Source organism: Ostreococcus lucimarinus, chromosome 10 (genome assembly GCF_000092065.1).
Source record: "Ostreococcus lucimarinus CCE9901 chromosome 10, complete sequence".
Classification (NCBI taxonomy): domain Eukaryota; kingdom Viridiplantae; phylum Chlorophyta; class Mamiellophyceae; order Mamiellales; family Bathycoccaceae; genus Ostreococcus; species Ostreococcus sp. 'lucimarinus'.
In genome coordinates this window covers 505,565-529,766 of record NC_009364.1, presented here as the reverse complement: position 1 = coordinate 529,766, position 24,202 = coordinate 505,565, and the positions used below count along the sequence as shown (strand labels likewise).

The 24,202-nt window shown below is 63.8% G+C and overlaps 16 protein-coding genes across 16 annotated transcripts; 7 read left to right on the top strand and 9 right to left on the bottom strand.

Moving 5' to 3' along the window:
* Positions 1-146: 146 nt before the first annotated feature.
* Positions 147-1,103, top strand: OSTLU_93383 (predicted protein; the record flags this gene model as incomplete). Its single annotated transcript, XM_001420165.1, has 1 exon — positions 147-1,103. The coding sequence occupies one exon, from the start codon at positions 147-149 to the stop codon at positions 1,101-1,103; it is 957 nt and encodes a 318-aa protein (XP_001420202.1).
* A 42-nt stretch (positions 1,104-1,145) lies between these two features.
* OSTLU_26273 (predicted protein) lies at positions 1,146-3,103 on the bottom strand (the record flags this gene model as incomplete). Its single annotated transcript, XM_001419991.1, has 2 exons — positions 1,146-1,881; positions 2,034-3,103. 2 exons carry the CDS (start codon positions 3,101-3,103, stop codon positions 1,146-1,148), a joined length of 1,806 nt encoding a protein of 601 aa, XP_001420028.1.
* Positions 3,104-3,323: 220 nt separating this feature from the next.
* On the bottom strand, positions 3,324-4,013 carry OSTLU_26272 (predicted protein; the record flags this gene model as incomplete). Its single annotated transcript, XM_001419990.1, has 1 exon — positions 3,324-4,013. The coding sequence occupies one exon, from the start codon at positions 4,011-4,013 to the stop codon at positions 3,324-3,326; it is 690 nt and encodes a 229-aa protein (XP_001420027.1).
* A 103-nt stretch (positions 4,014-4,116) lies between these two features.
* Positions 4,117-5,655, top strand: OSTLU_26271 (predicted protein; the record flags this gene model as incomplete). Its single annotated transcript, XM_001420164.1, has 1 exon — positions 4,117-5,655. One exon carries the CDS (start codon positions 4,117-4,119, stop codon positions 5,653-5,655), a length of 1,539 nt encoding a protein of 512 aa, XP_001420201.1.
* A 91-nt stretch (positions 5,656-5,746) lies between these two features.
* Positions 5,747-6,382, top strand: OSTLU_26270 (predicted protein; the record flags this gene model as incomplete). The annotated part of the gene is made up of 1 exon (XM_001420163.1): positions 5,747-6,382. One exon carries the CDS (start codon positions 5,747-5,749, stop codon positions 6,380-6,382), a length of 636 nt encoding a protein of 211 aa, XP_001420200.1.
* A 43-nt stretch (positions 6,383-6,425) lies between these two features.
* On the top strand, positions 6,426-7,826 carry OSTLU_93380 (predicted protein; the record flags this gene model as incomplete). The annotated part of the gene is made up of 1 exon (XM_001420162.1): positions 6,426-7,826. One exon carries the CDS (start codon positions 6,426-6,428, stop codon positions 7,824-7,826), a length of 1,401 nt encoding a protein of 466 aa, XP_001420199.1.
* Positions 7,827-8,924: 1,098 nt separating this feature from the next.
* Positions 8,925-9,557, bottom strand: OSTLU_38066 (predicted protein; the record flags this gene model as incomplete). Its single annotated transcript, XM_001419989.1, has 1 exon — positions 8,925-9,557. A coding segment is annotated over one exon (633 nt), but the record flags the coding sequence as incomplete, so codon positions are not given.
* Positions 9,558-10,696: 1,139 nt separating this feature from the next.
* OSTLU_26267 (predicted protein) lies at positions 10,697-10,996 on the bottom strand (the record flags this gene model as incomplete). The annotated part of the gene is made up of 1 exon (XM_001419988.1): positions 10,697-10,996. The coding sequence occupies one exon, from the start codon at positions 10,994-10,996 to the stop codon at positions 10,697-10,699; it is 300 nt and encodes a 99-aa protein (XP_001420025.1).
* A 617-nt stretch (positions 10,997-11,613) lies between these two features.
* On the top strand, positions 11,614-11,940 carry OSTLU_9302 (predicted protein; the record flags this gene model as incomplete). Its single annotated transcript, XM_001420161.1, has 1 exon — positions 11,614-11,940. A coding segment is annotated over one exon (327 nt), but the record flags the coding sequence as incomplete, so codon positions are not given.
* Positions 11,941-11,987: 47 nt separating this feature from the next.
* On the bottom strand, positions 11,988-13,403 carry OSTLU_93378 (predicted protein; the record flags this gene model as incomplete). Its single annotated transcript, XM_001419987.1, has 1 exon — positions 11,988-13,403. One exon carries the CDS (start codon positions 13,401-13,403, stop codon positions 11,988-11,990), a length of 1,416 nt encoding a protein of 471 aa, XP_001420024.1.
* Positions 13,404-13,417: 14 nt separating this feature from the next.
* On the top strand, positions 13,418-14,080 carry OSTLU_26264 (predicted protein; the record flags this gene model as incomplete). The annotated part of the gene is made up of 1 exon (XM_001420160.1): positions 13,418-14,080. One exon carries the CDS (start codon positions 13,418-13,420, stop codon positions 14,078-14,080), a length of 663 nt encoding a protein of 220 aa, XP_001420197.1.
* Positions 14,081-14,126: 46 nt separating this feature from the next.
* Positions 14,127-16,076, bottom strand: OSTLU_50597 (F-ATPase family transporter: protons (vacuolar)). The gene has a single exon (XM_001419986.1). The coding sequence runs from the start codon at positions 16,014-16,016 to the stop codon at positions 14,163-14,165; it is 1,854 nt and encodes a 617-aa protein (XP_001420023.1). The 5' UTR covers positions 16,017-16,076; the 3' UTR covers positions 14,127-14,162.
* An 84-nt stretch (positions 16,077-16,160) lies between these two features.
* CHR3517 (predicted protein) lies at positions 16,161-19,607 on the bottom strand (the record flags this gene model as incomplete). The annotated part of the gene is made up of 1 exon (XM_001419985.1): positions 16,161-19,607. One exon carries the CDS (start codon positions 19,605-19,607, stop codon positions 16,161-16,163), a length of 3,447 nt encoding a protein of 1,148 aa, XP_001420022.1.
* A 115-nt stretch (positions 19,608-19,722) lies between these two features.
* OSTLU_93376 (predicted protein) lies at positions 19,723-21,747 on the bottom strand (the record flags this gene model as incomplete). Its single annotated transcript, XM_001419984.1, has 1 exon — positions 19,723-21,747. The coding sequence occupies one exon, from the start codon at positions 21,745-21,747 to the stop codon at positions 19,723-19,725; it is 2,025 nt and encodes a 674-aa protein (XP_001420021.1).
* A 190-nt stretch (positions 21,748-21,937) lies between these two features.
* OSTLU_26259 (predicted protein) lies at positions 21,938-23,512 on the top strand (the record flags this gene model as incomplete). The annotated part of the gene is made up of 1 exon (XM_001420159.1): positions 21,938-23,512. The coding sequence occupies one exon, from the start codon at positions 21,938-21,940 to the stop codon at positions 23,510-23,512; it is 1,575 nt and encodes a 524-aa protein (XP_001420196.1).
* Positions 23,513-23,557: 45 nt separating this feature from the next.
* OSTLU_26258 (predicted protein) lies at positions 23,558-23,992 on the bottom strand (the record flags this gene model as incomplete). Its single annotated transcript, XM_001419983.1, has 1 exon — positions 23,558-23,992. One exon carries the CDS (start codon positions 23,990-23,992, stop codon positions 23,558-23,560), a length of 435 nt encoding a protein of 144 aa, XP_001420020.1.
* Positions 23,993-24,202: the final 210 nt, after the last annotated feature.

The following is a 24,202-nucleotide window of genomic DNA, read 5'->3' as shown; positions in this document are numbered from 1 at the left end:
GACTTTCGAGTGATCACGACATTTTCAGAGTTCGTCGGTTGTAACCGAAGAAGTTAGTTTACGCGACAGTTTACGCCGCGCCGCGCGCCTTCGCCGCAGATCTCCCCTCGCGAGTCTCCCCTCGTCGCGCGTCGCCGCGAAAAGATATGCGTCTGCGCGCGTTCGTCCTCGCGCTCGCGGCTCTCGCGTCCCGTTCGCACGGCGCGGTCGCCGCGAAGACGTTTTCTGTGCACGGGTACCTTCCAGATTACCGACCCGCGACCGCCGCCGCGCGAGCGTGCGCGCGCGGTGCGCGCGTGCTGGCGTTCTCCGCCGCGCCGTCGTCGTCTGGTCGCGCGCTGGACGGCCTGGATGGGGTGTGGAAGAAGACGGACGAGGACGGTGACTGCGCGAGCGATTTGGTGGTCGGCGGCGGCGGCCGAAGCGACGGATTCGGAGCGGCGGCGGAGTCTCCCACCGCCCTCGTGGCGGCGGTGAAGCGCGCGGTGGAGACGCACGCGTTCGATGGAGTGTCGTACGATTGGGAGTACCCGGCGCGCGAGAGCGATTGGATGGCGTTCGGGGAGCTGCTGCGCGCGACGCGCGACGCGCTCGACGAGATGGAAGGCGAGCGCAAGCGCTTGAGTTTCGCGATTCATCCGACGGTGGCGACGTTCGAGGCGATGGTGAAGTTTGATTTGATGAAATACGTGGACTACGTGCACATCATGGCGTACGACTCGCGCGATCCGCGCGGACACGCCGCGATGAGTTTCGTGGAGAGTTTGATGGAGTACGTCAAGCGCGAGTTCGACGACGTCAGTAAATTCACGGTCGGGATACCGTTTTACGCTCGCTCAATGCGAACGGGCGAAGCGAAAACGTACGAGGAGATTCGTCGCGAGTTTGCGAGTTCAGAGAATCTCGACAAAGATCAAAATGTAGTCGGAGATTGGGCGTTCGACTCCGTCGGCGTCGTTCGAAAAAAAGTCCGCGTGGCTCGACGAATGGGATTCGGCGGGGTGATGATATGGGAACTCGGGCAGGACGTGCAGGACAGTTCTTCGTTGTTCCTCGCCATCGTCGACGAGATCGCGTCGCTCGACGCTCACACCGAACTGTGAGTGAGTTGCATTACACGAGCGAAGCGCCGCTCTGCCTATTTTTTAGTCTACCCTATTCTTCTTGGCGAACAGAGACGCGACCATCCCCAACGCCCGCCCGCCGTACACCATGACCCATATCCACACCCGTTCACCACCGATGTAGTATCGATCCGTGATCCACGCCAATACGTTCCACACTCGCGCGGACGTCCCCGGCTTCCATCGCTCATCGTAGCGCCATCGACCGCGAGCGTGACACCCCAAGTTTTCCCAAAACCCATTCTCGTACGACGTCTTGAGCTCGATTCGAGATAAATACTTCGCGCTCTTCCAGCCGTACAACGCGGGAAACACGAGCCTGGGTCCACCGTGGTCGCGCGAAAGCATCGCGCCGTCGGCGTCCGTAACGGCGAGAAACGCGCCTTCGCAGTCGCGCGCGTCCACGCCAACCGTGTACCCATCCGCACTCGTCTGGTACAAACACCGCCAACCACCGACGTCGCGTTCGCCGAACGCGCACTCCAACGCGACTTCCAGCGCCACGCCTCGAAAATCCAAGCCCAGTCGACTCCACCCGGTGACGCAGTGCCAACTCGTCCCGAACGCGCTCCAGCAACCACCGTTCGCCGCTTTCAGCGCGCCCACGCTGACCGACGTCGCGCCGCCCGATTCGCACGAAAACGTCAGTTCGAACGCGTCGCCCTCGGCCCACGGGTCGTGCGTCGCCGGGACGGGGCGCCCCAAGTCGAGTTTTATCCAGCGTTGAACCTCGCGCTGTCCCGAAGCGCCGCCGGCGCTGCGCGAGGACGACGCGCGCGACGACGCGCGGGCGGCGCGCTCGCGCAGGCGCGCTTTCTCTTCGACGTGTTTGCGCACGACGGGGTCGTCGACGTCGATCATGGACGCTGGAATGTGCGGACGCGCGGGCGTTGTACAGTTGGATTTTACAGTTGGGCGTCGTCGCAAAACGCCGACGCGCCTCGAACGCTTTCTATGTCGAGCGGAAAAAGAAATGGCGAGTACAGTTCGAATGCGGCGCCTTGTGGACCTTTGCCTCGCAGCGAGCATCCAGGGCAGAGGGTGAATCCTGGATTGAATCGAATTTGGAATCCCGACGATTCCTTGAGTACGTAAGCGACGTCGCACAGCGTCGTGCCTTGCCCGTGGCATCGCGCGAAGAAATCATCCGGCGTTTGCTGAATTTTGCCCGAGCTCTCGCTCGGAGAGATTTTCCAATCAAAGGGGACGACGATGACGACTGAAGACATGTCGTAATCGAAAGATTGTCGATTGCGCACGTCTAAGAAGACGCGTAAGAACGCGTCGAAGCCCGCCGTGCCCAACGGCACGACGGCGTCGTCTGAGGACGCCGACTCGTCATCCGCCGCGAAACGGCTCGGGTAGCTTGACACTTTAAATGAAAAATCAACTTCGCGAGGGAAACACACCCGCCTGCCTCGAGGCGGCGGCGGTGGCGGTGCGTCGAAAAACGTTCGCATGCCCATCGATTTGAGCATGTCGCCATTTTCAAAGATGGGGAAATACGCACGATGCTTAAGAACGAAGGACGTGTACGACGAGTCCCCCCTCAGCGTGCATCCTGGACATAAAATCAAGGTGTTCACGAATCGTACCTCCACCACATTCGACGAAACGACGAAATCGATCGAGGGACACACGTTCGTCCCGTTGTATCGCCCTTCGACGTAAGACCAGAAACACTCGAAGATCCAGTCGCGCGGGAGCGCTCTCGTCAACGTCGACTGTGCTGGATCATCGTCGTTCTTCACGCGAACATATCCTGGGAATCGCAACATCAGGGCTTGCCCGGCGAGGTTCACGTCATTCGCGCCGTCGTTTCTAATGGTGTACTTTCCCACCAGTTCGAAAGTCCCTTCAGTTCCGTCTCTCTCGACGCGCTCAAACGTGCTCTCAGTTGTCAAATCGGCGCGCGCGCGCGTGACGCAGCACATGAGCAAAAAGAGAAAGAACCGCCGTGATGTCTGCATCGTTGCCATCACGCGCGTCGTTATGTCTCAGCTCCAGCACGGCTGCGCCGAACTCTTCGCCGCGTACACATGCTCGTAATCCGCCATTGTATCTCGTGATGTACACCAGCCCGACTTTACCGAATCCGTCTCCGCGCACCCTCCGATCTTCGACCGAGCAGTGGCCTAGTCGCCGACCCGCTTCTTCGAAACGAACCACGCCACGAAACAGTTCACTCACAGAAACAACTCACTCACGAAACGAAACGAACCACGCCACTATGGGCTCTCCGCGACGGAGCTGCGGCTCAAAAAAATCTTCCAACGTCTTCGTTGGATCTAAAACGGAATCTTTGTCCGACCCGTGCGCGCGCGACCACCGATAACGACCGTGTTCGTCGCAAAGCGCGTACTTCCCTCTGCCCTGCTCTTCGACGAACCTCCGCAGCGCCTCCACCTTCGCCGTCTTCGGCGCCGACGCGAACTCCACGGGTAACCGAGCCCGCGTCTCATCCGGCTCACCCGACGTCTGCCGCGCCGCCGCGACGTCCCTAAACTCTATCTCGTACGCCCCATCGTCCTCGTCCACCGTCTCCGTTCGCGTCGCCGCGTCTTTGTCTTCGTCTTCGTCTTCGTCGCCGTCGCCGTCGCGCGCCGCGAACGCCGTCGACGTCTCGTACCCAAAACATTCCTTCAGCGTCCGCAGCGCCCGCCGATCCTCCTCCGCGTCGTACGCCTCGCGCGCGTCGCCGTACACCCGCTCGCACTCCGCGTCGCGCGCCGCGTCGCGCGCGAACGCACCCGGCGCGCCGCGCGCGAGATATTTCTCTCCGCACACGGCGCAGCTCGCGTCGGGTTCTCTCGCCTTGAAGCACGCCTCGCACGTCGCGTGCGCGCACGTCGACGGCAGACACGCGCGGTGAAGCGTCCCCCAGCACATCGCGCACCGCGTGCGCGCGCGCGTGGCGTCGTCGACGATCGGGAGGCGACGCATCGTCGCGAAGTGTGGACGCGAAGGCGCCGACGCGGCACTTCGAGCCGCGATGGCGTCGCGCGCGAGCGACGACGAGCGCGCGCGAGCGAACGCGACGCTCGAGGAAGAGCGCGCGCGCGTGGCGGAGCTGCGGGAGAAGCTCAGGGGGGCGGTGAAGAAGGGGAAAACGATCGAGAAGGAGCGCGAGGCGTTGGCGAAATTGTTGGAGGACGCGCGTCGAGCGAGCGGTGCGAACGCGCGCGAGGACGCGGAGGCGACGGGAGGGAACGAGAAGGCGCTGGAGACGAAAGTCGCGGTGTTGCGGGCGGAGTTGGAGAGTTTTAAGGCGGAGAACGAGGCGCTGAGGGAGAAGTTGGACGCGGCGGAGGCGTCGAGCGACGAGAGCGACGACGAGAGCGACGACGGGAGCGATGGAAGCGATCGAGAGGACAGCGGTGGGTCCATCGGGCGCGGGGGGAAGTCGAGAAAGACGTCGAAGGCGGCTCGGATGCGGTTGCGCATCGCCAAGGCGGTGGAGGAGAATGAAAAATTGACGCTCGCGTTGAACGATTTGCGAAGCGAGACGGCGAACGCGACGGCGGCGGCGAATGCGGAGAAACTCGCGGCGGAGGCGGCGAAGAGGGCAGCTGTTGAAGAGAGAGAGCTCGCGGCGAGTGCTCGGGCGCAAGCGGAGAGTGAGCACGTAGCGAGCGTACACGCGCGAGCGGAGGCGGAGGCGCGAGTGACGACGCTCGAAGCCGAGCTGGAAAAGTTGAGCGAAGAGAACCGCGCAGCGAACGGACGCTTGGCGCATCTCACGGAAGCGTTCGCAGCGAAACAGGAAGAGTACGAAGGTAAAATTGCAGCCGTGACGCAGAGCGCGCAGGGTGAGTCAACCGTCGATCGCGCCGACGTCAAGAGAATCGAGACGGAGCTCGCGCAAGCGAGACACGCGCTTCGCGAGGCGCAAGACGAAATCGATCGGCTGAAATCGAGCGATGCCACCGAAAGTGCGCTCGCAGCGCGCGCGTCAGAGAGCGTGTGGAAAGAACGCGCGCAAGCCGCCATGGCGCAGGCGTCTGCGGCGAGGGAGGCGTACGAGACGCAGATGAACAACTTGCGCGCGGATGGCGGCGCTTCGAGCGAAACCAGCACGGCTGCGGATGTCCTAGCCGCGGAACAGCGCGCGAAAGAAGCCGAGAGCGCTCTCGAAGAGACGCGCCGTGAACTCGCCGCCTTGGCGGCCGAACGCGCCCGCGATAGCTCCGCGTCGTCGCCCGCGAACGCGTCCTTGGCTTCGCTCTCTCGCCGACTCGCCGAGAGCGAAGCGCTCGTGCTGAAGAAGAACGAAGAGATCGATTCTCTCACTCGACGATTCACCGACCTCGCGTGGCGTTCGACGATGGAAAAACGCGGTGCCGTCACCGGTGTCGCCACCCCGACCGTCGCCAACGCCGTCGTCGGCGCCGAAACTTTGACGCCGCTCGCGTACAAGCGTCCGCTCAACCGCAGGCTCGAGAGCGTTCTGCGTCACAGGCGATTTATCATCGGTTCCTACCTCGTGCTCTTGCATCTCATCGCGTACGAGTACTTATTCGTCGGCAACTAACGCCCACATTCGCGCCTAGCGCTCGCGCGATGAATACGAACAGTCAGTCCCCCTCCCGTCGCGGTTCCGCAAACCCCGCCCCGATCTTCCGATGCGTCCGATCTTCGACGGCGTCAGCGCCTACGTCGACGTCACGCTCACCGGTAACGTCGACGCCAGCGCGCCGTTTCGCGCGAAACTCGTCGCGAAGGGCGCGAAAGTCACGGTGAACATTTGTCCAACGACCACGCACGTCATCTTTCGCGCCGCGGACGCCGCGCGAGGCGTCGCGCTGCACCGCAAACTGGCCGAGATGAAGCTCGCGTCCAAGGTCAAGGTCGTGTCACCGCTCTGGATCACGAACTCCGAGCGCCGAGGGGAGATGGTGGACGCGAAGGACTTCGCGACGACGCCGCGCGGCGTCCCGTCCAAATATTCGACGACGCCGAAGCGGAACGTCACGCCGAAGAACGCATCGCGAAGCGGAACGAAAAAGCGCGATCGCGAGTGCTTGGAATCTGTGGATTTAATGAAGTACGACTCAGACGTGCGACGGATGGCGGAGATCGCGGCGGAGTTGGACGCGGAGCGCGCGCGCGCGGCGGCGCTCGACGACGGCGACGCGACGACGAAGAAGACGTTCGCGGAGGCGGTGCGAGCGACGTCCGCGAAGAAGAAAAGACGCAAGGTCGAGTTTAGTGAGTGCGATGAAAACGTCGCGCCGACGGAGGATTCGAACGGCGCGTGAGGTGACTTGAGCGTTCCGCTCGGCGACTCGCCGCACTCTTCGCATGGCGTCGTGCGCGACGTGCGGGACGGCGTTCGCGTCGAGAAACGCGCTGTTCCGTCATCTCAGGCGCGACGGACCGTGTCGCGCGATCGACGATGCCGACGATGCGTCGACGTCGTCGATGGGCGCGCGCGCGGGCGTCCACAAGACGTCGGTGGCGAGGGCGTTCGACGCCAGGGCGCGCGGGGAGGACGGTCCGACGCTCGCGTACGCGAGCAGCGGAAGGAGCCACAAGAAGGAAAGGGACATGACGAAGGAAGAGGTGCGGGCGCTGAACGAAAGGCGCAGGAAGCGCGCGGCGATACGGAAGGAACTGAGAGCGCGAGGCGGCGACTCGAGCGGGACGGCGGCGGGCGACCCGGCGGCTGATTTATGGCTCGGTGGACTGTCCGGGAGCGCGGGCACGATGAAAGGGGTGCGCCAGGTCATCTGGCACGCGATGCCGCATAACTCAGACTTGCCACAGCCGCAGGTGAAGTTCATAAAGCGTAGGGGTTATAAAGTCAATGGAGAGTGGAAAGCGTTTGCGTTTTTACAGTGCAGAGACGCGGATGAGGCGCGCGTGCTCCAGGCGGCTATGAATGAAGTGAGTGTGACGTTGAAAGATGGAGTCACGAGCGTACTGAAGGCGAGGCCCGCGGCGTATAAGAACAAGACGAATGATGCGAAAGCTGCGCCGGCGGCAGTTGCTCCTCCCGCTCGCGCGTTGCCTCCCGGAGAGCACCCGCCCGCGAGAGAGATTTTCATGGCGTGGACGGCAAAAGACTTGGAACAGCGCGCGCTGGCGCGCGGCATGACACACGCAGCTCTCATCGATGAAGCGGTGGCGTCGAACGAGGCGGCGTCGTACGTCAACCTTCGAGGCGTCGCGGTGGACAGCGCCGCGACGCAGCGCTTGAAGGATGAACTCCTTCGATCGAAGTGGCCGGCGCGTTCGCATCGCCGCGGCGTGAAAAGTGATGGCTACATAGTTTTGAAGCGTGAATTGTCGCCGAATGATCCGTACGCCAAACTCAAGGATGCGTGCGAGAGATTGATGCGAACCGTCGACGAGACGTTCCCCTACGATAGCCTAGCGATAACGAAAAATTTCATCTCCTCGGCGCACTTGGACAAGGATGACAAATCTCATCAGTACTCGATGTCTTTCGGCACTTTTACCGGTGGTGGTGAGTTATGCGTAGAAAGCAAGGACGGAAAGACGCGCTGGATGATTGATACGCGCGAGCGTTTGGCGAGATTCGACGGCAGATCCGTGCACTGGGTTCGCGGATACAGTGGCGATCGTTTCTCGGTGGTGTGGTACGTGAATCGCGAATCGTATTTCACCCCTCAACGATACGATGTGGATGAAACTTTTGTTGGCGTGGACTCTTCGTCGTCGCGTTGCGTCGTGCAGTAGACTTAGAAGTATTGAGAATAGAATTACAACATCATTTTAGTCGCTTTCGTCCCAGTCACGCATAGATTTGCCAGACTTTGACTTACTCGCGCTTTTTTCACCCTTTTTCTCTTTCTTTTCCTTTTTTGCCTTTTTTTCCTTCTTCTTCTTCTTACCCTCGCTACCCGAGAGCATCTCGCTCGAGCTCATCGTCGCCGAGCGCGCGAGCGCCAATCCGAGCGGATCTTCAACTTTTTCGTACTCATCCGCGCTCGGCGTCGCGTCGAACGCAGCGGCGAGACGCTCGGGATCGAGATCGACTGCGGACGGCGACGTCGGCGGTTTTGATTTCCCGTTTCCGTTCTTCGGTTTCTCGTCCGACTTCCCGAAAAAAGGATCGTCTTTGCTAATCTGACGAATAAAGTGTGCGGGCGATTCCGCGTCGACTTCGCCGTCGCTGTCGTCGTCGTCTTCGTCATCCCATCCGTCCATCTTCATCGCGACGTCGCGTCCCGCGTCCTCGTCGTCCTCGTACCCATCGTTCTCATCATCACCACCCTCCTCGTCGTCGTCGAGCCAATGGTCATCGCCGCCACCCTTCTTTTGCACCATGGCCTCGATCGCGGCTTTGTCCTCGTCGGCGATGTCTCGGCCGCCGAACGCCGAGCGCTCGACGCCGCCCGGTCCTAGATGGCTAAACTGCGGGGGGAGTTGTGGCTCGTCCGGGTTCTTTCCGTCCGATTCGGCGGACTTGCCGCCGAGTGTGGCAAAAGTTTTCAAATTGTTGGCTAAATCTTCCGATAGCTCGGCGGGCGTCTTTCGCGCGATGTTGGACACCGCCGAAGCCGTGGAAGAGAGCGCGGCGCCGGCGACGACGAGAGGAATTTCCCCGACCGTCATGTTGCTCAGCTTGCTCCAACTAAATGAACTCTCTTCGGGTGCTTTCACCGCACCCCCCTCACCGTTCTCTGCCTTTTCCTTCGCCTCCTGCTCCTCGGGCGTTGGCTGATGAATCCCGAGCTTGCGAGTGTACGCGTCGTACGAAGATTCTTTAATCTTTTCCAAAGCCTCTTGCGCCTGCACCGTCGCCGTCGTGTTCAGCGTCAACGCCTGTTCCAACGTCATGCGTTTCAGACATAGAAACGGCACGTGCAAAAACGTCGACACCGCGCTCAAACCGTAACAATTCAACAACGACGTCTCGATCACCACTGGCGTAAACGGCCTATCGCCGAACGCGTCCTCCAACGCCGCCTCCACCTCACCCACGCTCAAACCTCGCTTCTCATCCGGATAATCCCTAAAGTTCATGATCAACGCGCTCGGAATGTGTTTCGGTAACTTCTCAAGCTCTCGCATCGCGTACTCAAACGTCCATCGCTTGCTCGGATCGACCAACACGCAACACGCGTGCGCGCCTCGATACACATCCATCACCGTCGCATCCAACGGAAATGTGTGCGCTCCGCTCCCCGCCGCGCTCGCCTTCTTCGCCAGCGTCAAATTATCGCTCACGTCTCGCTTCGGTGCCTTATCCACGACGTCCCAAACCTCCAACGCCACGACGTCCTCCGGGCACGATTTCGCTCGCCAGCTCACGTGCGCCGTTTTTATCTCCTTCGTCGTCTCATACGCCGCCACGAACGTCCCTCCGCGCAGGCGTCGAAGAAGCGTCGACTTTCCCGTCGCCACGTCGCCGCGCAGGACGAGTTTGAAGTTATACGTCGCGCCTTGGCCGTATTTCGTGCGCATGGATGAGTCCATCTTCGTAATCATGCGCCTGCGATAATCCTCGTCGCTGAGCGTCGTCGTGGACGCGCTCGCGGTGCCGGACGCGCTCGCGGTGCCGAAGGCTGGCGCGTACGACGCGACGGTCTCCTGGAGCGACGTCCACCAATCCGTGGACGCCGCATTCGTCGTCATGGCGATCGCGAGGCGAATTATGGCGAGGGACTGGCGAGCTACACGGCGGCGGCGTCTAATTCGGTTTCTAAGCGCCTGGTTTGCGCGCGAGACGCCGCGAGCGCCCTGCGAAGGGCTGATATTTCGCGTTCGCGATCGGACTCGCGCTCGCGACAGCGCGCGACGAGAGCGACGCCGTCGGTGAGCTCGCGCTCCATGTCGGCGATGCGTTCCGCGTGCGCTCGCGTCTCGTCGGATTTGTCGGCGAGCGCCTTTTCAGCCGCCGCGACGTTGTCCTTGACGCGGGACACGTCGAGATCGACGAGCTCGATGACTTTTTCGAGACGGCGATGCGCCGCGCGAAACGTTTCGCACTCGCGTTTGACGTGCACGAGCTCGTTGGCGGCGCGCAGGAGTCCCTCGTCGACGCGTTCGCGGAGCGTCTCGGCGTCCGCGTCCGAGTCCACGCGGATCAACGCGTCGACTTCGCCGACGCGCGCGTCGAGCGCGCGCGCGTATTCATCTTTCAGCTCCACGGAAGCCTTGAGTTCGGCCTGGAGTTCCCGAATGCGCTGCTCGAGCGCGCGTATCGTGGCGTCGCGCTCGACGACGCGCCGTTCCGCGCGCTCCGCGGCGCGCGCGCGCTTCGCCGCGTCGCTCGCGGCGTCCTCGAGTTCCGCTTTCAGCCTCGCGTTCTCCGCCTCCACGCGTAACTTTTCCGCCTCGAGCGTGAGCGCCGCGCGCGTCGTCGTCGTCGCGTTCGTCTCGTCGTTCTCGTTCTTCGTCGTCGCGCGCGCGCGTTTCATCGTTCCGCGCGTCTCGTTGTGGCGTTGGCGTTACACTCGCGCCGACATAAAAAATCCACGCATCCGCGCGTCCCTCTCGTCCCCGATCGATCATCCCTTTTCGCCGCCTTCTTCACCGCGCCCATCATCGATCCACGCCGTCTCGCTCGCGCCGTCCGTCTCCCTCGCGCTCGCCCTCGCGCGTCACCCTCGCTTCTTCGCCAACAACGGATTCGCCGCCGCCAATTTATTTTCCCTCTGTTTCGCCCGCATCGCCGCCTTCTTCGCCTCCTCCGCCTTCACCGCCGCCGCGCCCGCCTCTCCGCTCGCCGCGAGCGCCGCGCGCGCCGCCTCCTTCCTCGCCGTCTTCTCGCGCAGCGTCTTCGCGTCTCGCTCCGCGCGCCGCGCCGGCGTCAAATCCTCCTTGTTGCCCTTGGACGCGTTTTTCCCTTGCTTTTTTTGCGCCTTCTCCTTCGCCAGCTCGCGGCTCAGTCCGCGCGCCATGCTGTCTGCGCGTTCGTGCCTTGGCGCGCGCGCGCGTTCGCGCGCGCCGTCGCGTCGTCGATTCGCGTCGCGTCGCGTCGCGATGTGAAGCCTCGGCGCCATTCGCGCGCGCGTCGCGTCGCATGGCGTCGCGTCGCGTCGCGAGACCGCTCGCGCGGTCGGTGGCGATGGTCGGCGACGCGCTCGAGCGCGGCGCGCGATGCGGCGGCGCGCGCGACGCGCGACGGCGCGGCGAAGACGTCGGACGAAATCATCGCGCGCGCGAGCCGCATCGCGTCGAGCGGCGATGGCGGACGCAGGGCGCGACGGCGCGCGAGGACGAGCGCGCGGTGGTGCGGGCGCTGCGAGCGATGGCGCCGGAGGCGCGCGCGCGGGCGGTGGGGACGGTGGCGGCGGAGGACGCGGCGACGCGGGACGCGGTGATGGCGACGCTCGCGAGCGCGGGGACGCTCGATCGCGCGTTCGAGGACGCGGACGCGAACGGGGACGGGGTTTTGGATAAGAAGGAATTTTTGATGGCGCTGAGTCGCGACGAACGGCGGGACGCGGCGTCGGTGGGGCGGGAGGAGGCGAGCGCGACGGCGAGCGCGACGGCGGCGCAGTTGCGAGCGGTGGCGCTGAGTCAGGCGGTGCCGTTCGTGGGGTTCGGGCTGTGCGATAACGCGGTGATGATCATGGCGGGGGAGTCTATCGAGACGGCGCTCGGGGTGGGGTTGGGGCTGAGCACGATGGCGGCGGCGGGGTTCGGGAACACGGTGAGCGACGTCGTGGGGATCGGGTTGTCGAGCAAGATCGAAACCTTCGCCGAGCGGTTGGGGTTCCAGGCGCCGCAGAATTTGACCCAGGCGCAGCGAATGACGGCGGCGGTGCGATGGGCCAAAGTCGCGGGCGCCACGGGGGGGGTCACCGTGGGATGTCTGCTAGGGATGTTTCCGCTTTTGCTCGGTTGGTGAGCGACGTTGCAATATCGACTTCGTAGCGATTATTATTTCTATTTAGCGCGCGTCAAGCTAATCGCCGCGACGGTGGGCGTGATCGCGCGACTCGCAAGCGGTGCGAAGCTCATCGTCGCTGTGTCGAATTTGAGCGACGCCAAAACGGACGAGCCGGCGACGTATTCTGGTCCAGAGCCGTGGATGCGTTTCAGCGTATCCTCGTCGACGACGGCGTACACGCCTCGCAACTTTCGCGGCGCGACTTCGGCCGATCCTTTCAGCAACAAAACCACCGATGGGAACTCGCATTTGTCAATCGCACGCACGGCGGCGACGTAATCATCGCGATCGGGCGGCCCGACGAGCACGCGAAGCGCGTTGCGAATGAGGCGCTTGTTCGAAGGCGCGCGCGCGGGAACGTAGCACGCGGCGACGCCGATATCGCTTCTACGGCGTTCGGGAGACGAAGCCCCGCGACGCGCGACGGGCGACAGCGACGACGCCAAACGTCCGCGTCTTTGCGCCGCGCGTTGCAGACTCGCCGCGTCGTCGCCGTCGTCGTCGCGTTCGCCGAACCACGACACCGCGATGGGCTTCGACGGCGGCGACGTCTCACTCGACGACGTCGACGCCATCAGCCGCGCATTGCGACCGGGAAACCAGGTCGGCACGCGCCCCGATGGTTTCGGTTCGTCGAACACGACGTCCCACTTCACCGGTTTCGCGGACGGGGACGGAATCAAGCGAAGCGCTTTCGGCACCGGCGGCGGCGTTCTCGTCAGCGTCTTCGTCTCCCGCGACGCCGCGCGCGTGCCGCGACAGTACGCATCGCTACCGAAATCATCACACACATCTTCATCGAGCGCGTTTAAACTCAACTCCTGCAACATATCCGAAGCCTTGACGAACCCGGCGTCGACTCGCGCCTTCGTCGATTTCGCCGCGGGCGATTCCAACGCCCGCCAATCCTCCGTTAAATCCAACTCATCCACGTCCTCGTCGAACGCACCCGCGTCAACGTCATCACCTTCGATCTCAAACGCGCCGAGCAAATCTCGTCCTTCCTCCTCTTTGTCTTCGTCTTCGTCTTCGTCTTCGTCTTCGTCGCGTCGTCTCGACGGCGACGGCGTCGCGTCCCCGAATCTCGCCCCCTCGTCCCTCGCCGCGTCCACCGCGAACGCCGCCACTCGTCGCCGCAGACTCTCCGCATATATTTCTCGCACCACCCGCATCGTTCCTCGCGCGTCGCGCGCGCGCAGCGCGTCCGAGCCATCGAACACGCCCGCGCGGCGCAGCTGTCGCCCCAAGATTTGAATCGAATCCTCGTCCGCGCGCGCCGCGCGCGCCTCCTCCGCGCCCGTCGCGCGCGCGAGCGCGTCGAGCAGTACCTTTCCGTCGTACAGATCGCTCGCGTCGGCGACGTCCGCGCCCGCGGTGCGTCGCAGCCAATCGAACAGGGCGTCGTTCGGCATCACTTCGCGTCGCGATGTGCCGCGCGCTGGGCGCGCGCGTCCCGCCTCGCGCGTCGCGCGCGTCGCGTCGCGTCGACCGCGGTCCGGCGCCGCGGCGCGCGGTCGAGCGCGTGGACGTCGCGCTGAAGGAGTGGGCGTTCGTCGTCGACGCGCTGCGACGCGGCGAACAAATCGCGCTCGCGCGCAAGGGAGGCCTCCGCGACGCGCGCGGGTTCGAGCTGCGCGCGGACGCGTTCTGGTTGTTTCCGACGGCGTTTCACGCGGATCTATCGGCGTACGCGCGCGCGGCGGGGACGGCGAGCGCGCCGAAGGCGCTGGACGCGCTCGCGGCGGCGACGGGAACGTTTGAGGTGCGCGCGGAGGACGCGCCGAAGGCGCTGAGGGTCCTCAGCGCGCGATCGGGCTGGCCGGAAGATTTGTTCGCGCGGCGGGCGAATTGGAAACCGGACGCGCCGTTGGTGATTTTGGAGGTTCGATGCTACGAGGCGCGGGAGGGGCTGACGATCGATCCCGACGACGAGCGGTACGGGGGGTGCAAGTCGTGGGTCGACACCGACGCGTGGGTCGTCGACGACGCGTCCGCGCTGCGCGCGTGCGTTTCGGACGAGGAGTTTGAGGCGATGTCGAGGTCGTTGCGCGAGGATTTGTTCGCGATAGGCGCGACGCAGACGTCGTGACGGATTTCGTCGCGCGGGCGATCGATCGTCTTCTAATGTAGTGTTACTGTATCAATCCTGGTTCTAATGTAATTATCATCGATCATCGGAACTCGTCCTCGAGCGCGCGGAAGGCGGACACGATGTCGTCTTCGAGCTCGGCGAAGCGAGCGCGAATCGCGTCTTCGCCGTCCACAGGATCTTCAAACTTCATGCTCGCGATGCGATAGATGAGCTCGCTCATGCGCGCTCGAATGACGTTAAACGTAATCTTCGGCCCATCGCTCGTCGTTGCCGCGCGCTCGACGGCGGCCGTGGCGAGCGCGTGGAAACGAATCATGTTTCGCAACATGCCGATGGATTTGTAAAAGGGGCAATACTTGTCGTACGCCGTGAAGGAGTTTTGCTGCAAGAAGTCCTCCTTTAAGAATTTTGCCGTCTCCAAGACAACCTTATCCGTCTCCGCCAACGAATCCTTACCGACCAACTGCACGATTTCGTTCAGTTCGTCCTCCTTTTGCAACACCTCGCGCGCGACGACGCGCAATTGCACAAACTCTGGATCCGTCTTTTCGTAAAACGGCTCCAACGCGTTGGTGTACTTGGAGTACGAAATCAACCAGTTCACCGAAGGAAAGTGCTTGCGCTGCGCGAGTTTTTTATCCAAACCCCAGAATACCTGCACGATACCGAGCGTGGCCGAGGTGACGGGGTCGGAGAAGTCTCCACCAGGGGGGGACACGGCGCCGACGACGGTGACGGAGCCCTCGCGATTCGGGCTGCCGAGGCATCGCACGCGACCGGCGCGCTCGTAGAAGGACGCCAGTCGAGCGCCGAGGTAAGCGGGATATCCGCTATCCGCGGGCATTTCCGCGAGACGACCGGAGATTTCACGCAACGCCTCGGCCCAGCGCGAAGTAGAGTCAGCCATCATGGAAAAGTTGTACCCTTGATCGCGAAAGTATTCGGCGAGCGTGATGCCCGTGTAAATACTCGCTTCGCGCGCGGCGACGGGCATGTTTGACGTGTTCGCCACCAGAGTCGTACGCTTCATGATTGATTCCTCGCGTCCGTCCGGCATAGTCATCGTGAGCTCGGGGAAATCGTACAAAACTTCCGCCATTTCGTTCCCGCGTTCGCCGCATCCGACGTAAATAATCCCGTCAGAGTTGGAATACTTCGACAACGCCTGAGAAATAACAGTCTTCCCGCACCCGAACGCGCCGGGAATCGCACAAGTCCCCCCTCGCACGCTCGGAAACATCACATCGAGCACGCGCTGTCCCGTCAACAACGGATGATCCGCCATCAACTTCTCCGCCACCGGCCTCGGCGCTCGCACCGGCCACTGTTGCTTCATCGAAAACTCCTTCACCACTCCCCCGAACTCGATCTCGATCACCTTCTCATCGATGCTATATTCTCCATCCGGCGCGATCCACGTCACCTTTCCCTTCGCGTTCGGCGGCACCATCAACCGATGTTCGATCAACGCGTTCTCTTGCACCGTCGCGTATATATCGCCGCCGCTCACGTGATCGCCCGCCTTCACCCCGCTCCTCCCGCTCACGAACTCCCACGTCTTCGACGCGTCCAGCGCCGGCACGTTCACTCCTCGCGGTATGAAGCAATCGCCGCACATCGCCGCGATCGCGTTCAGCGGTCGCTGAATCCCGTCGAAGATGTTTTCCAGCGCCCCCGGTCCCAAATCCACGCTCAGCGGCTGTCTCGTGCGCTCCACCGGGTCACCGACCGCGAGCCCGCTCGTCTCTTCGTAGCACTGGATCGTGGCCGTGTCGCGCTCGAGCCGGATGATCTCACCGACCAGCGCGTCGCCGCCGACGCGGACGAGTTCGTACATCGCCGCGCCGTACATGTTATCGGCGACGACGACGGGGCCGGAGACCTTGCGCACGCGACCGAGCGCGCGCTCGGGCTCGGCATCGTCGTCGCGCATGACCGCTTCGTCCGGTCTTCGATCGAGGCGTCGAGCGACTCGACGCGGGTCGACGAGGAGGCGCGGTGTGACGAGACGCGAGGGACGATCGATCGCGGCGAGACGCGGCGACGAGGCGCGAACGCGCGAGACGGCGAGGGTGAATTACAAAGACCGCGACGGCGTCGCGCGCGAAGGATGCGCGAAGCAAGGGTTGAGATTTGAATCGTCGACGTCGACGTCGACGTCGACGTCGTCGTCGGACGAGGCGATGATGACGAAGGGATGGGATCGAGCGACGACGCGCGAGGTCGTCGTCGGGAGAAGGTCGCCGGCGTCTTCGACGACGCAATCGCTGTCGGAAGAATCGGGCAGGGCGGTGACGGAGGGAAGGAAGCGTCGGATAGATGCGGCGTCGGCGACGCGCTTGCGTTTGGCCGCGCGTTGCTTGGCTTGCGCCTTGGTTTTCTTGGCGTGGCAAATCACGCAGAGCGTCTGCGCGTTTTCCACGGCGCACGTGCCGCCGCCCTCGAAGACGGCGATTTTGTGATCGCACTCCCACGCGCGTCCGCCGGAGGGCTTCTCGGCGAGTCTGTTGAGATAACTCTTGCTTCCTCGCTCGCCGAACGCGGGCGCGAATCGCAAGATTTCAGCCACGCGTTTGCTTCGCTTTCTGTGCACGCGTACCTTCTTCACGAGCGCATCGCAATCGAGTTTACACTCGACGCACACGCCTCGCTCGAGGGCGAAGAGCGCGCGACGAAGCGCCGATGCGCGCGAACCTTGATCGTACACGCGCATGCACTCTTCGCCGCAAAACAAGTCAACGCGTCTCGCGACATCCGTCGTGATTCGATCTATGTCGCTCACGCAGTGCAAGCACAGCAACGTACGCCGGGACGTTCCCTCGGCGAATCGACATGGCACGCGCATCTCGTACTTCCTACCCGCCTTCGCGATGTCGGTTACGACAATCGTGCGCCAATCGGCCTCCTTCGGTAACGGCACTAATCGCCCATGTCGAGTCGTGGATCCGGTGGCGGACGTGGCGGCGGCGGTTTTGGAGTTGAGCGCCTCGGCGAGCTCGTTGAGTTCGTGCGCGCGCGCTGGCTGTTGCCTGGCGAGTATCGAGTTACGATCACGCGCAGTCATCGCGTTCCAGGTATTGGAGAAATCCACGGCGGCGGCAAAGGCGATGGGATCGCTCGCGAGCGGCTCGGGAAGCTCCTTCGCGTACTTGGCCGACAAGCGAGCGCGTGTGAGCTGAGACCGACTCACGCTCGCACCGAGCGGAGCGCTCCCATCCGCTTTCCCGTGCAAATGCAGTCGTCCACTCGTAGCGCTGACTTCAAACCACATCGGACATTCCTCCGTCTTCATTTCGGGCGCGGATTCGAGCGCATCCGCGACGACCTCCGTCGCGACGGATTTGGACGTCGTGGCGACGGAAAACGCACTCTTTCTCGTCGCCTCGAGTTCTATTTGCGTCCCGTACGCCTCGACGTTCAAACCCACGCGTTCTCCATCCCCGTCCAAAGCTTCTCTGCACAGATCCAATTGACTTTCTAGACGCGCCCATCTGTCTTCGTCGTGCGCGCACGCGCCGCCTCGCGCGCAAAGAAAGTAAACGTTGACGCCGCTGTCGTTCCCTCGCCTATGCGCGCGATCCTCGGCTTGTTCCAGCAAAGACGCGTCGTCCGGCAATTCGGCAAAAATCACACACGATGCGGTGGAGAAATCTAATCCGGTCCCAGCTGCTTTAACGGAGAGCAACGCGACGCGTACGCCGACGACGCCGTCTTCGCGCGTCTGCGCGCCTTCGCGAAACTTGTCCACCAACACCTTGCGCTCGTCCGAAGGTGTCGAACCGTCGATGCGAACGTATGAGCCACGATTCTGGTTTTGGATTCTGACGCAAACTTCGCGCTCGAGCGCGTCGAGAACGGCTTGATGATGGGCGAAGATGACGAATTGCATCGAGTCATCCTTGAGCACGCCGCTCTCCAACCACTCGACGATCGGCTCGACTTTGAGCATGCCGACGATTTGCGACACACTCACGCGCTTGCCCCGCTCGAGCTCGCCTATTTTCTGATTCAGTACGTACTCTATGTCGTCCTGTTCGTCGTCCTCTTCTAAAATATTCCCCGCATCGTCGTCCTCGCCGTCGTCGTAGCGCAAGTCGTCTCGCGGCGCGCGCGCCACCTTTGCGATTTTCGACCAAATTTTCGGCCCGCCCACGCGGGCGATCGATTGCGTGATGTCGATCGGCACCACTTGCCGACGTTTCGGCGGCAAGTCGCGCATGACGTCGCGTTTCAATCGACGGACCATCGTCGTGTGCGTGAGCAACGTGCGGAGCTCGAGTAAACGCGAACCGCCTGAGACGTCCGATCGTCCTTTTTGATCGAATTGAATGTCGCAGTAGTGCTCGGCGAAGTCCCACTTTTTGCCCAATATCCCCGGCCGCAGCGCGTCGATTTGGTAAAACATGTCAAAGGGTTTCGTGAGGGACGGCGTCCCGGTGGTGAGCACGGCGTACTTGGCGCGCTTAATCAATCGCCACGCCGCGTCCGTGAGCTTCGTCTCGTCGCCGCCGTACTTTTTGCTCACGTGCATCGTGTGGCTCTCGTCCGCGATCACGCATCCCCACTTTACGGCTAAGAATTCTTCTAAGAGCGGCGCGAGCATGTGATACGACGTGACGACGACCCGTCGCCCTCCCGTCCACGTCTTCGCCGTCTTGCTCTCCGCCGCGAGCTTGTCGAGCATAAACTTGTCCGAACTGCCGAAGATGACGCTCAACTGTCGCGGCGTCATATCCGTCAACCACCGCTCGAGTTCGTCCGCCCACACGAATCGCATCGCCGCCGGAACGACGCACAGTAACGGTCCAGCGTCCCTGTACGCGTCCGCGATCGCGATCGCCTGAAGCGTCTTCCCCACGCCCATTTGATCCGCGATGAGCGCCCTGCCTCGCCGGCGCAACGCGAACCGCACGCCCTCCTCTTGAAACGAATACAGCGCCTCGCGAATCCTCGGCGCGATTTTTTCGTACACCGCGTCCACATCGTTCTCCTCATCGATCTCATCCCCACCCCGATCGCGTCCGCGATACCCCGGTCCACGACTCAAATACTCCACCGTCTGCGGCGGCGGCGTTCCGATCGGCGCCGTTCGCCGCGTTCCCTGCCTATACCCTCGCTCGAACGCGTCCATCGCGCACAGCCCGTCGTACACGCGCTTCAGCGCCGTCATTTTCACCCTCCACGCCGCCCCCGCGTCGTCGCTCGTCGGCGTCGTCGGCGCGACGTCTCCGATCCCCGCGCCCGCCGCCTCCGCCAGCGTCCCCGCGAAGCCGTGTCGCAGCCGTTCGCGCGAGCACGACACGATCGCCCCCTCGTCGCCGACGACGTCGATCCACACGTGCGGTCGCGCGCGCGCGCGCGTCGGCGCGACGCACCGCGCGTCCGTCGTCGTCGTCGTCGTCGCCGTCGCCGTCGCGCGTCGTCGCGCGTCGTCGTCGGCGTCGCGCGCGGCGCGGATCGCCGCGTTCACGTCGAGCGCGGCGAGCGCGTCGTCGTCCGCGTCGAGCGCGACGTCGCTCGGCATCGTCGTCGTCGCGATCACGCGCGCGCGGTCGTCGCGAGCGGCATGGCGATTCGCGACGCGTCGCGAAGTGAGCGCGATTGAATGATGATGCTCGTTACAACGCGTCGCGCGGAATCTAGGCACCCGCGGCGAAGGCGGCGAAGCGCGCGAAACGCGCGAAGGCGTCGTCGCGCTCGGCGACGGCGGGAAGGGCGTCGATGCGAGCGGCGAGACGGGAGGCGCGACGACGCAAATCGTCGTCGATTTCGTCCTCGGTGGGGGCGACGTCTCGCGTCTCCACGCGCCAGTCGTCGGCGATGTCGGCGAGAAGGCGACGGTTGGCGCGCGCCGCGAGCGCGACGGCGTCGCGAACGTCGTCGAAATCGACGAGCGCGAAAGAGGCGTCGGATTCGTCGTCGAGCTCGCGCGGTAGGACTTCTCGACAGATCGGGCACGTCATGGAGACTCGAAGCCAACGCGCGTGGCACTCGTCGCAAAACGCGTGTCCGCAATTGACGACGACTTGAAGCTTGTTGTCCATGCATATCGAACACTCCGCGTCCTCGCCTTCGCCCGCGGCGTCGACGCCGTCGGACGAAGACGCCGTCGCCGCGCGATTCGCCGCGCGGCGCTCGGCGTCCAAATCAATCGCCAGCTGTTGAATAGTCGGCTTTAACGAACCATAAAACTCCTCGAACGTCGCCCGACGAATGACGTGCACGATCTCGAACCCGTCCTCGTCGCTCGTCTCGCCGTTTTCGCCGTCGACGCCGCCCTCGTCCGCGACGATTTCCCCCTCGCCGCTCGTCCCGTCTTCGCCTCGTCGCCGCGGCTCGGCGACGTACCCGTACGCCGCGCGTCGCCATCGCCCTCCCGACCCACCCTCGCGCGCGTCCGTCTCGCGATCGACGCCGACCGCCTCAAAGTCCACCCCGCACTCCGCCAACGCCTTCCTCGCGAACGTCGGCGCCCACCGCGGGCACTTTCCCTCGTCGTACGAGAGCGCCGCCCGAAACCGCGCGCGGCCTCCATCCGTCCCCAATCCCAGCGCCGTCGCCAACCGCGCCAGCGCCGCGTTCACGTCCCCCAGATCTCGCAGCGCGCTCTCCACGTCGCGCGCGCCCGCGGCCTTCGCCACCGCGCCGTTCGCCGCGCGCGCGACGCGTCGCGAAAATCGTCGCAACCGTCGCCGCAGCACGTCGTACTCGCTCGCGATGCGCGCGCCGTAGCGATCGCACACCGCGCGCGCGACGACGACGCCGTACACCACGAGCACCGGGTCGACGCTCATCGCGACGCGGCCGCGCGCGCCGCGTCGCGCACTGCCGCGCGTCGAGCATCGATCCGAACGATTCGCGCCGGCATCGCGCGACGCGCCATGTCGCGCCGCGCGACGCCGCGCGCGATCGTCGCTCGGCGCGCGCCGTCGCGACGCGGCGCGCGCGGTCGTCGCGCGGCGCGCGCGACGCGCCGCGACGGCGACGCGCGCGCGGCGTGGGAGTCGCTCGACGCGATTCATCTGCTCGTGTTCGACCTCGACGACCCCGAGCGCGAGGCCGTGTACACGACGTCGCGACGCACGGCGACGCGCGCGACGAACGCGTTCGTGTGCTTCGAGAGCGCGGAGGACGCGCTGCGGGCGGCGATGGCGGTGAGCGAGGTGGCGCGGGACATGCCGGCGGTGGCCGCGGCGCCGCCGGCGGCGCTGGCGCTGCTCGCGACGAGCGCGGGGTACGACGTCGAGTTCGTCGAGCGGGGAGGAAAGTTTGAGGTGCCGACGACGATCGTGGACGAGGGCGCGACGGTCGGGGGCGAGGATTTCGCGGTGAGCGCCGCGGCGTTGGCGGCGTATTTGTCGGGACGCGAAGACGAAGACGAAGACGAAGACGAAGACGAAGACGAGACGCGCGCGGTGAGGGACGCGCGCGCGCGCGCGGCGTCGACCATGCGCGACGCGCTGCGCGCGCCGGCGAAGCGCGTGCGCGACGCCGCGGCGTCGAGCGCGTCGCTGCCGGTCGCGGGCGGTCGCACGTTTATATTCGGCGCCAGGGCGGCGCTGAGCGCCGTCGCGCGCGCGGCGCGCGTCAGAGCCGCGCGCGACGCGCGAGAGTGACGCCGTCGTTGTAACATACAGTAGTGACGCTCGTCGCGCGCGCGACATGCCGCGCGGTCGATCGCGCGCGCGCGAACGCGCCGCGCGCGCGTCGATTGCGATCACGATGATCTGCGTCTCGGTCGCCTTGCTCGCGCGCGCGACGACGACGCGCGCGCGCGCGCTCCCGCGCGAACGCTCGGAAACGACCGCGCGCGTCTCTCCCGCGGCGCCGCGCGGCGACGTGCGCGCGCTGACGATGGCGACGCTCGGGACGCTGGGAACGGCGCGAGGCGGCGGCGACGCGCGCGCCGACGACGACGCGGCGGTGGTCGAGTTTTACATGCCGTGGTGCGGAGCCTGTCAACACTTCGCGCCGGAGTTCGCGGAAGCGGCGAATGCGATAAAGGATCGCGTCGCGGCGTACGCGGTGGATTGCACGAAGGAGGGAGCGATGTGTAAGACGTTCGGCGCGACGTCGTATCCGACGGTGTTGCTGGGCGAACCGGGCGCGTTCGCGCGGCGGGAGATGGATAAGTTAAAGAAGTTTACGCGGACGAACGTCGCGGCGGAAGTGGTGAAGTGGGTGGATGAGGAATTGGGGACGACGTACGCGACGCGAGGCGCGGGTGCGAGGGCGGTGGAGAACGCGCGGAGGAGCGACGAGGAACGTCTCATCACGCGCCGGGGGCGAGAAGAGGCGACGAGTAGAGATGGGAGCAAGGTGACGTGGACGAAATTCGCGAACGTAGCGGATTTAGAACGCGCGACGATCGAGATGTACGCGCAGATGACGTCGGAAGCCGTATTCGTGTCCTCGCCCGAGGCACGACAGGCGTTCGAGAGCTTTCTCGCGTTCGCGAGCGAGACGCATCCCATCGAGACTTGCCACCGCGGTTTGACGAATTTGCTGACCACGCTCGATGACAAGTGGCCAAAGGATGGACGTGCCACGACGGGAATGATTCGCGCGGCGCTCACGCTGGATGTTCGAGTTTGCGGCAAGCCGCGAGGCGAAGACGTCACCATCGTCCCGCAATGGGTCGAGTGCGCCGGCAGCGTTGCGGGCTTGCGGGGATACACGTGCGGAGTATGGATGCTCTTGCACTCCCTGGCGGTTCGTGTTCCGGGATCGTCGATCACAAACATGGAATTCATTCACGCCATCGAGGGATGGGTGCGGCATTTTTTTCCGTGCGAAGAGTGTCGGACGCACTTTTTATCGCTCATCGAGAGCCCGGCGACTGGGTTCGGTGATTTCATCCAACGCACGGATGGTGCGTCGATGTGGTTATGGAAGGCGCACAACATCGTGAACGCGCGCTTGGCGGCGGAGGACGCGAAGGAGATCCCCAACGAAGTCAATATTCGAACGGGGGACGTTTTGGCCAAGAGCGACCCGTCGCATCCCAAGGTGCAATTCCCGCCAAAGTCGCTGTGTCCATCTTGCTACGAGCGCACCGCAGGCGGTGAAGACTCGTGGGACGAAGTTCACGTGTCAGAATTCTTGTCGTCGTATTATTTGGCGAGTGACGAGCGGCGACAACCGGACTTGAACGCCGCTACGAAGAAGGCGGAATTTCTCGCCAGCGTCTTAGACGCGTCCAGCATGCGCGACGAAGCCTCGTCGCGATTGCGCAAGGCGCTGAATTCGGGTGAAGACGTGTTTACCGTTTACGATGTGTTCTGGATGAGCGCGCGGACTTTCTCCATGTTTGCGTTCATCCTCTTCATGGCTGTCAAATCGGGGGCGCTGAGTCTGTTTCACAGACGAGCGCGCGGCGGGAATACGTCCCCGCGCATCACGACGTACGCGCGCGGGAAATACGCGTAACGTACGCTACTGTAGAACACTAGTCACAATTAATTAGAAATACAGCTACTTCGGAAAACCTCCATCCCTTTGCACGTCGATCGCCTTACTCGCCTCCGCGATGACAATCTGTTTGTTGGTCTCCACGACGTTCCCGCACATCACCATCTCCTCCAGCATGCAATACACCTTATCCAAATGCATCATGATATCTAATTCGCACACGTTTCCAAAGTGCCTGTCCAACGTCTCCACCACGCCGTGCACGAACTCCAACATCGCGAGCTCGTTTTCCTCTCCCTCGCACCCGACGACGAAGTACAGGCTCGCGTACCGTCTATAAATCACCGTGTACTCTCGATGCTCCACGAACGCGCACTCATCCGCGCCGCGCGCGATGCACCTTCGAACGATCGTTCCCTCCAGCTGTCGCCGCTCGTCCGCGGTGAGATTCGAGTCAAAGTATTGCGCCAATCGCGTCTGTCCCTGCTTGTTCACCATCAGCAAGAATCTACGTCGCGCAAAGAATTCCCCATCGTTCGTCGTCGTCAGTCGTTCGTCGTCGCGTCGAGCGTTCGCGTCGCGCGAGACCTTTCGCGCCGGACGCCGTCGCGCGCGCACCGTATCGTCATGGCGCCGCGACGCCGCGCGCGCGTCGCGCACTGACGCGCGCGGCGGGCCCGTCCGCGTCACATCGCGACGCCGCGCGCG